Here is an 11,026-nt window from a genome sequence, read left to right on the forward strand (position 1 = left end):
ACACTGACTTTCACATTGTTCTATGCTTTACAACACACTGACTTTCACATTGTTCTATGCTTTACATTACACTGACTTTCACATTGTTGTATGCTTTACAACACACTGACTTTCACATTGTTCTATGCTTTACAACACACTGACTTTCACATTGTTCTATGCTTTACATTACACTGACTTTCACATTGTTCTATGCTTTACATTACACTGACTTTCACATTGTTGTATGCTTTACAACACACTGACTTTCACATTGTTGTATGCTTTACATTACACTGACTTTCACATCGTTGTATGCTTTACAACACACTGACTTTCACATTGTTCTATGCTTTACATTACACTGACTTTCACATTGCTCTATGCTTTACAACACACTGACTTTCACATTGTTGTATGCTTTACAACACATTGACTTTCACATTGTTGTATGCTTTACAACACACTGACTTTCACATTGTTCTACGCTTTACAACACACTGACTTTCACATTGTTCTATGCTTTACAACACACTGACTTTCACATTGTTCTATGCTTTACAACACACTGACTTTCACATTGAAAGACGTAAATTCATATATTAAACTGTCATTAAATAAATTATAACTTTAATGGTCAAACAAAATATGGTAGAAATTACTTGGTTTCCCTAGTTATTTTACCAAAGTTTAACATTATGGTATACTGTATGAAAGTTTTAGCTTATTTCCCCATTCTATTACCAAGTTTCCTAAACATTAACAAAAACTGTGATGGTTAGAATGGAATGTTACAGTTGTTTTCATCATGCAACCCTAAAATTCAGGGTTACAACAACAACCTACAGTGGTGAAATATTGTGTATACAGTACATATCGCTGATTGTGCCATTTTGCATGTCAATTTGATGTATAGAGTATGTTTCATACCTACAGGTCGACAGTTTGATGATCATCTGTCCCCAAGGAATACCTCAAAGATCAGTGCCCCACCCGGTGGTCACTCTAGTATCAGCTTTGGAGATTAGGTTCCTAAGCAATGTAATTATAATATTTTCATCCATAACTGCTGCTTTTGTCTCTCACTCTATCAGTAATACCTTCTTTCTGTTGAAAATTTGCTTTTCAAAAAATAGAAATAGTGTTTTCTGAAATTCAACTGTGAATGTTGAATGAAAAGAGAAACAAAATAAGTAAAGATATCCCCTTCTATAAATGTTACCTGTTGTCATACTGTTACTTTGTTGAGATTATGCTGGATACAAATCTTAGGGTATTCAATGGTTTTGTCTTGTATTTCATTTTCTGTGTTCTCTGGGTTTTTTCTCTTAGTGATATGTTTGATGTGTAAATTATCGCATACCTACCTACACAAGGGTATATTATCACATATCTACCTACACAAGGGTCTATTATCACATATCTACCTACACAAGGGTATATTATCACATATCTACATACACAAGGGTACTAGTATATTATCACATATCTACATACACAAGGGTATATTATCACATATCTACATACACAAGGGTATATTATCACATATCCACCTACACAAGGGTATATTATCACATATCTACCTACACAAGGGTATATTATCACATATCTACCTACACAAGGGTATATTATCACATATCTACCTACACAGGGGTATATCACATCTACCTACACAAGGGTATATTATCACATACCTACCTACCTACACAAGGGTATATTATCACATACCTACCTACCTACACAAGGGTATATTATCACATTCCTACCTACACAAGGGTATATTATCACATACCTACCTACACAAGGGTATATTATCACATTCCTACCTACACAAGGGTATATTATCACATACCTACCTACACAAGGGTATATTATCACATACCTACCTACCTACACAAGGGTATATTATCACATTCCTACCTACACAAGGGTATATTATCACATACCTACCTACACAAGGGTATATTATCACATACCTACCTACACAAGGGTATATTATCACATACCTACCTACACAAGGGTATATTATCACATACATACCTACACAGGGGTATATTATCACATACCTACCTACACAAGGGTATATTATCACATACCTACCTACACAAGGGTATATTATCACATACATACCTACACAAGGGTATACATTTATTTGATATTTAATTCAGTTATTCCATAAAAATCATTATTTCTAATTATACCACAAATTTACATACATGTGCTAATTGTTAGGACATTACAAGGTTTTGGTAAACTCTACAGTAAATGTGAAATCCTGATGTTTATCTTACTAAGTTCTGAACTTCAATCTTTATTAGTCCCTGCCGGACGAAGTCCGGGATGGGGACTTATGGATTGGGTTCCGTTCGCCCGTCCGTCCGTCTGTCCGTCCAGAGCCGTTTCTTGGAGATGCCTGGACCGATTTTTTCAAACTTGGTACAGAGGCAACATACTATGGCATACATATGCACGTCAATTTGTTTCATGATACGATCCAATATGGCCGCCTAGCAGCCATTTTGTTTGTGAATTTTCCCTGTCCAAAGCCATAACTCAGACATGCTTGAACAGATCTCATTCAGAGTTGGTATTAGGACAGTATTCTATGACATACATGTGCATATTCATTGTTGTCGTGATACAATCCAATATGGCTGCCTGGCAGCCATTTTGTTTGCAAATTGTCCATGTCCAAAGCCATAACTCAGACATGCTTGAACAGATCTCATTCAAAGTTGGTATTAGCACAGTGTTCTATGACATACATGTGCATATGCATTTTCGTCGTGATACAGTCCGATATGGCGCAGTTTTCATGTCATAACTCAGACATGCTTGAACAGGTCCCGACCCCCGTACCCAACCCATCCTTTATTGTTGAATGGTTTATTCCATCACGTCATCTTGAAGAGTAGGCATGTCCCAAGTCCAACAAGGAGACACAACATGAGTAGGCATGTTCCATGTCCAACGAGCAGACACAACATATCTAAGTCTGTTTGATTTAGGTTCACAAGTGTTGTTGCATGATCAGAGTAGTGATATCAAGAAAATGACAACATAAACTGCCAGTTCCTTAAAACCCAATCATAGCGGGGACTATGTCATTCTCAATGACTTGTCTTACTAAGTTCTGAACTTCAATCTTTTATACTTGAAATCCCAATGTTGGAATCCCATGTTGTTGCGTTAGTGCTATCCTGTCAGTATCACTAAGCTGTTAAAATAAACATAAATGTCAGATGCTAAAATTATACTTCCCATTATTCATAATGCTGAATTAATTACTTCCCTTATCTATGCACATTGACACCAGGCAAGGTTGCAGTCCCTTACATCATCACCCCCCCCCCAGCTTATTTCTTTGTGTTAGTGTTTTAAACTTGTTTCTTGTGCTTTATATCACATACCCTACATTAATTTCTTTTTGTTTCTCCTTGCAGTGTGCAACACATCATATTACAACACCCATCATTATTAATATTCTTGTTATTGATTGCTCAAAGCATTTGATTTTGTACCATTTCTTTCTCCCATCATCTTTCATGTATGAGTTGTGACACATGGTTTGATCTTGTTGTTGATTCAATCTTTCTTGTGAGCATTGAGACTAGATTTGTCAGCAGAACCCCTAGACCAGTATCCTAGATATGGTTACAATAAATAGCACCGTCTATTTGAGATTTGTGATCACACATACACTCTTGTGAATTCATCAAAACTGACCACAGTGTATGGTCTTGTGAATTCATCAAAACTGACCACAGTGTATGGTCTTGTGAATTCATCAAAACTAACCACAGTGTGTGGTCTTGTGAATTCATCAAAACTGACCACAGTGTATGGTCTTGTGAATTCATCAAAACTGACCACAGTGTATGGTCTTGTGAATTCATCAAAACTGACCACAGTGTATGGTCTTGTGAATTCATCAAAACTGACCACAGTGTATGGTCTTGTGAATTCATCTAAAACTGACCACAGTGCATGGTCTTGTGAATTCATCAAAACTGACCACAGTGTGTGGTCTTGTGAATTCATCAAAACTAACCACAGTGTGTGGTCTTGTGAATTCATCAAAACTGACCACAGTGTATGGTCTTGTGAATTCATCTAAAACTGACCACAGTGCGTGGTCTTGTGAATTCATCAAAACTGACCACAGTGCGTGGTCTTGTGAATTCATCAAAACTGACCACAGTGTATGGTCTTGTGAATTCATCAAAACTGACCACAGTGCGTGGTCTTGTGAATTCATCAAAACTGACCACAGTGTATGGTCTTGTGAATTCATCAAAACTGACCACAGTGTGTGGTCTTGTGAATTCATCTAAAACTGACCACAGTGTATGGTCTTGTGAATTCATCAAAACTGACCACAGTGCGTGGTCTTGTAAATTCATCTAAAACTGACCACAGTGTGTGGTCTTGTGAATTCATCTAAAACTGACCACAGTGCGTGGTCTTGTGAATTCATCTAAAACTGACCACAGTGCGTGGTCTTGTGAATTCATCTAAAACTGACCACAGTGCGTGGTCTTGTGAATTCATCAAAACTAACCACAGTGTATGGTCTTGTGAATTCATCAAAACTGACCACAGTGCATGGTCTTGTGAATTCATCAAAACTGACCACAGTGTATGGTCTTGTGAATTCATCAAAACTGACCACAGTGTATGGTCTTGTGAATTCATCAAAACTGACCACAGTGTATGGTCTTGTGAAATCATCTAAAACTGACCACAGTGCGTGGTCTTGTGAATTCATCTAAAACTGACCACAGTGTATGGTCTTGTGAATTCATCTAAAACTGACCACAGTGCGTGGTCTTGTGAATTCATCAAAACTGACCACAGTGTGTGGTCTTGTGAATTCATCAAAACTGACCACAGTGTATGGTCTTGTGAATTCATCAAAACTGACCACAGTGCGTGGTCTTCTTCTTCATCACAAGCTCTATCTTAGTTTCTCTGGAAATCCATAATGCCATGCTGTCCCTTTAGACTCTACAAGGTGCTACTTGTGAGAAAGTGTATGCTCTGAAAGGTCACTGGCTTCTGTGAGAAAGTGTATGCTCTGAAAGATCAAACCACTGGCTTCTGTGCACACTTTCCTCAACTCTACTACTATTATTATAGGAAGTGTGAGTCTGTTTTTATGTAGTTTTTTTTACTCAGTTCTCAACAATGTCTTTGTACTTCTGTTTAATGTTGTTCTTGGTATTTTAATGTGTAAGATTATATGTATATATTTTTTCTGTGTTGTTGCATGACAAATTTCCCCTTGAGGGATGATAATTTATAGACATACGGATTTCATTGTTTACATTCCTGGCCATTGTTATTGTTTACATTCCTGGCTGTTGTTATTGTTTACACTCCCAGCTGTTATTGTTATTTACACTCCTGGCAGTTGTTGTTATTGTTTACACTCCTGGCAGTTGTTGTTATTGTTTACACTCCCAGCTGTTGTTGTTATTGTTTACACTCCCAGCTGTTGTTGTTATTGTTTACACTCCTGGCTGTCGTGGTTAATAAGAGTGTCAATAGTGATAAATCTAGCAATCTACAGATTCTATGCATTCTATGCATTGTCAATCTGAAATTTGATGTACACAACTTTACTAATGTTTGTTTACAGCTAACTTTAGACGATTGCAAATTTGTGGTCTTAACTTTTTGATGTAAAATAATGTAATCTGCAAAATTCCCTGCAGATATTAGAAGAAATGAGAAATTAAAACTTTGGTGAAAACACCAGTGAATAGTTAAAGACACAAAGGCTCAAACTACAGCAATGTATGAGACTCTGTGTGCTTTGTTGTTGTTGATCTTCATCACCACCATTACATTCCTTTGTAAACACAATGTCAAAAGTAGTAACTGCTCCCCATGCCAAATGTTAAAACCAATATACATACAGCAAGCAAGTCTTTTTTCAGGACTCCCATTTTCTCATATAAGCTCATTTTTAATAATACAAGAAATTTACTTTTACCATAAAATTATTGATTTCAAAGGATTTGTTGCTGACTGAAAATGAACAATTGTTTTTAAGTCGTTATGGCTGAACTAAGAAAAAAAAGCACATCAAGATTTTTTTGTGTAAACAATCTTCAGAATGATTTTTCTCTTGCTGAACACAAACATAAATATAAATTCATGTAATAATCCAATGTTTGACAGTAATTAGTACTGAGTGATTAGTTAATGTAAAAATCCAATGTTTGACAGTAATTAGTACTGAGTGATTAGTTCATGTAAAAATCCAATGTTTGACAGTAATTAGTACTGAGTGATTAGTTAATGTAAAAATCCAATGTTTGACAGTAATTAGTACTGAGTGATTAGTTCATGTAAAAATCCAATGTTTGACAGTAATTAGTACTGAGTGATTAGTTCATGTAAAAATCCAATGTTTGACAATAATTAGTACTGAGTGATTAGTTCATGTAAAAATCCAATGTTTGACAGTAATTAGTACTGAGTGATTAGTTCATGTAAAAATCCAATGTTTACTATACATCCACTGTGTCCATGTCTTGTTCATTTACTTGACATGTAACATAGTGTCTCTATCAGGCTATCATAGAGGAACTGATCTCACTTTTGTACTGAACCAAGTTGATACAAAGTATGGACAACTTTAGATCATAATAAACAAAGCAAACTGAGTTATCTTTTCTCCCAGATTTGAATCAAATCATTGACTGATAAATCTGACATGACCCTGATCACAGACTTGCTTCATATACGCCAAATTTACTTCACTTAACACCCTTAAATCATAAAGTTTTGTCAAATACAACTTTCTTACCATATTTTCTTTATGTCTGCTAACAAACATTGTGAAGATTGAAGATGACTTCATAATTACAAATATTGTTTGTGTCTCATTATGTCTTTCAGGCGCACAAGGTGATGACCCTGGACCACAGAAGAGTCCACGTCACGCCCAACGTCGTATCTTAGCACCACCAGGAGGACAGTCTAGCCTTCACTTTTAGATATCACATCCTGATCCTGACCACATTCAGCCATTGAACAAAGTAGTAGCACTCTGAGTCAATTTTACTAAATGTCAAAGAGATAAAAATAAAATGGACAAAAATCTTGTGTACTGTGTGTATAAATGGTTTGGTATTATATTCAACCATCTGTAGTCAGTATTATTGTGTTGTTGTAAAATGTAGATTTTAGGCAATTTTAGGTGTAGGCAGTGATCACAATGTTGACATGACAATCAAGACATAGTTGTAAGACTAGTAAACTATCGAATCACAGCATTTGAAATCAACATGGCAAATATACATGATGCAACAATCAGTTACAGGTTTGAAAGACTTTACAGCTTGTCTCTTGTCACCATTCATTATGCTCCAGTACACCACCAACATTTGCCATCTAAGACATTGTTATCAGACCACATTGGAAAGGATGGTGAAAGGTGACTTTAGTTTAGGCCTAGGCCTAAGTATAGAAGAAAAGAACCAACAAGTGGAAACGGAAAGTTTATGCTACATTGGTAGAAGGCGTGGGAAAATATGGAAAGGCCAGAGCTTGATCAGACAATGAAAGTCACTTGAAGACATGAAATGTATTGTTGTGTGAAATGAAATTATGGAAGTAAATGAAAAAGTAATTTTGCCGATAGTGTGATGTGTGAATGTTAAAACAATTTTAAAAAAAGCTGCATTCCAAGATATATGTCCTTGCTTTCATAATTATCAGAAATATTCTAAAATATGTTTAGATGCAATATGGTCATGTATGTAAGTCAGTTAATTGCCATAAAAATACACCCCAACTCATTCTATCCACTCCACAGCTGACTTAGTGAAATATACATGTTTATGGATATGTCAATTTCAAGTAATATCACATGTTAATTTCAGTCATGTGTTCTGTCAGTTTCACAAGATGTTAAATGTAATATAATGGTGTCTTGTTGAAATGCATTACAAACACATCACATAACAGGGGTGTTGAAATTAACACACATTAGTTTCAGACAGAAAAATAATGAAATCAGAATTTCACTCTAATCACTGCAGTTTACAGTACACAGCTGAAATGGTCAAGTTTAGACAACATTGTAAGAGTGCTGTTATTATGTTAAATGTACTGAAGAAATGCTGGATTATCTATAGATCAAAATATTACATGTTTTGTCTATTTTTACCTAGACTTGTGTGTAGTGTAGTGTAGTGTAGTGTACTCAAACATTGCAGTGTATGTTGGTGTGTTTTGATGTCCTCCAGTAGTCATGTGAGGGCAGTATTCAATTTTGTTATTTTTTACAATGGATGGTACCCAAAAGTTGAACTGTGCTAAGTTGAATATATTTTACTAACACTGAAATATTGTCACAGGTATTAAATTATATTCTTTTTACCTCTTGGAAGGCCACCTGTTAGGAAAGCAGACATAGCTGTGCTTCTGATGAAGTGTTTCTCACTCTAATATCAATGCACCACAGAGATAAAATGATTCACCATTTTTTAATCCAAAGTGAAAACTAGGTCTTTCCATGAGCTTTTGTTAGAGTGTCATCCTAATGGATAGTCATTGAATGCCTACAATGTATACACCATCTTTTGCCAGATGGCTTCTTCTTTCTGGCTCACATGACCCCGGTATTAAATGCCCATTGGCGGTTACCTGGCTCACATGTACCCAGTACTGGCAGTGCCTGGCTCACATGTACCCTGTAGCAGGTGTCAGTTGGCAGTTGACTGGCTCACATGTACCCTGTAGCAGGTGTCAGTTGGCAGTTACCTGGCTCACATGTACCTGGTACTAAATGTCAGTTGGCAATTGACTGGCTCACATGTACCTGGTACTAAATGTCAGTTGGCAGTTGACTGGCTCACATGTACCTGGTACTAAATGTCAGTTGGCAATTGACTGGCTCACATGTACCTGGTACTAAATGTCAGTTGGCAGTTGACTGGCTCACATGTACCCTGTAGCAGGTGTCAGTTGGCAGTTACCTGGCTCACATGTACCTGGTACTAAATGTCAGTTGGCAGTTGACTGGCTCACATGTACCCTGTAGCAGGTGTCAGTTGGCAATTACCTGGCTCACATGTACCTGGTACTAAATGTCAGTTGGCAGTTGACTGGCTCACATGTACCCTGTAGCAGGTGTCAGTTGGCAGTTGACTGGCTCACACGTACCTGGTACTAAATGTCAGTTGGCAGTTACCTGGCTCACATGTACCTGGTACTAAATGTCAGTTGGCAATTGACTGGCTCACATGTACCTGGTACTAAATGTCAGTTGGCAATTGCCCACTACTTTTGTAGCAAATACTGTGTATGCTTTAATCAATGCAGATTATCCATGGCTACATGACAGAACTAAGTCGACTTTCAAGTTTGATCGGCACTTTTCATGTCACGGGATGGGATTCCTTCCAGTTGCCAACATTTAAGGTGCAATAAGTAAATCTACAATTTTTCTATGCATTAAAAGTCCAAACCACCAGAAACAGTATGTAGCACAAGTGTACATGTGACTGTTATTATCAAAGTTGTTTGAGAAAGGAATGGCACGGTCACCTGTTACATAGAGCTATCTAAGTGGCTTGAAAAGTGCATATTGATCATGTAAAAGGAACCTTAGGAGGCAAACCCTCATAAACTGCCGGGGGATTTTAGAGTTGTGTACACTTTGTATTACTTTCATCAGTTCTGTATTTCTTGTGCCTTGTCTTGGACTTTTCATATCTAGAATCACCAACTATCGGATGGTCTCCAAGTGACAATTGATATTAGTGAGTTACCATATGTAGCAGAGTGTTTTGTAGCTATGTATTTGTTAGTACTATTTGTAGCTATGTATTTGTTAGTACTATTTGAAATGTCTCTTTATGACATGTTTAGATTTGGATGACAATACCTCCATCATTGAATACTTTTATAAAAACATCATTGGGATTTTAGTCCAACAAATAAGACATTTTTTTTACAAAACTGAACAATAAGTAGAACAATCATACATAAATGTACTGGATAAAACAAAGAAGACTGAAGACATCTCAGAATGCAACTTGTCTCTGCCAATGGAAAGCGTGCTTTGAGACATGTTCAATGATTGGTTTACTTAGCCATAGTATGGTCCATCCAGCCAATAATCTTTGGTCTTTTACCCCAAGGTACATGCATTTTCAAATATTTTCATTTCAGTTGACACATGTGATTAGGGGGCATAGCAATGTTTGTGCCCAACTCCTGGAGTGTCACGTATGTTTCTATTCATAGTATAGCCACATATACAACAGTTCATTTTGACAATGGAATTTTTCACTCTTATATAAGTTGTGCTTCCATCATTTCATATGTGAATTATTTTTTCCTTGTTCGTATCTGTTGTAATATCAAATTGATTGACAATATCGTTGAATCGCCATCAGGATTTGAAATACATCTCTCCAACTGTCTGATGTAATCCACCTTTCTTGCCTTATTGTGATTGGCCAGTTGTACAATTTTTATGAGGTCAAAAGTCAAAGTTCATTGTATTTGTTACCTGTAACAAGTAGTACTTTTGTGTGATAAAGATTTTTTTTCTTTATAAAGACTTGGACAGCTTGAATGCATAAGTGAAATAAATGTAACGCTGAAAATGTTGAAATGTTTGCTCGTGTATCGATATAGTATGGCAGTACAGTGCTATGTTAAAGTTAACCGTCCATGTTATCCACAGGTCTGTATACAGTGCTGTGTTGAAGTTAACCGTCCATGTTATCCACAGGTCTGTATATAGTATGGCAGTACAGTGCTGTGTTGAAGTTAACCGTCCATGTTATCCACAGGTCTGTATACAGTGCTGTGTTGAAGTTAACCGTCCATGTTATCCACAGGTCTGTATATAGTATGGCAGTACAGTGCTGTGTTGAAGTTAACCGTCCATGTTATCCACAGGTCTGTATACAGTGCTGTGTTGAAGTTAACCATCCATGTTATCAACAGGTGTGTATATAGTATGGCAGTACAGTACTGTGTTGAAGTTAACCGTCCATGTTATCCACAGGTCTGTATA

The 11,026-nt window shown here is 36.6% G+C and overlaps 1 protein-coding gene across 5 annotated transcripts in view; it reads left to right on the forward strand.

The window, feature by feature from the left end:
* The window catches only part of LOC144433839 (dihydropyrimidinase-like), a 137,039-nt gene extending 126,438 nt beyond the window's left edge, over nucleotides 1–10,601 (forward strand). For 4 of the 5 annotated variants that reach the window (XM_078122218.1, XM_078122220.1, XM_078122219.1 and 1 more), the window contains one exon: nucleotides 6,889–10,601. In XM_078122218.1, the coding sequence (XP_077978344.1) occupies nucleotides 6,889–6,986 (98 nt within the window). In that variant the 3' untranslated portion in view covers nucleotides 6,987–10,601. Of the gene's footprint in view, nucleotides 1–915; nucleotides 1,021–6,888 lie in introns of all 5 variants that reach the window. The other variant, XM_078122217.1, reaches the window with a different exon arrangement.
* Nucleotides 10,602–11,026: the final 425 nt, after the last annotated feature.

This window comes from Glandiceps talaboti, chromosome 4, assembly GCF_964340395.1.
Source record: "Glandiceps talaboti chromosome 4, keGlaTala1.1, whole genome shotgun sequence".
NCBI lineage: Eukaryota > Metazoa > Hemichordata > Enteropneusta > Spengelidae > Glandiceps > Glandiceps talaboti.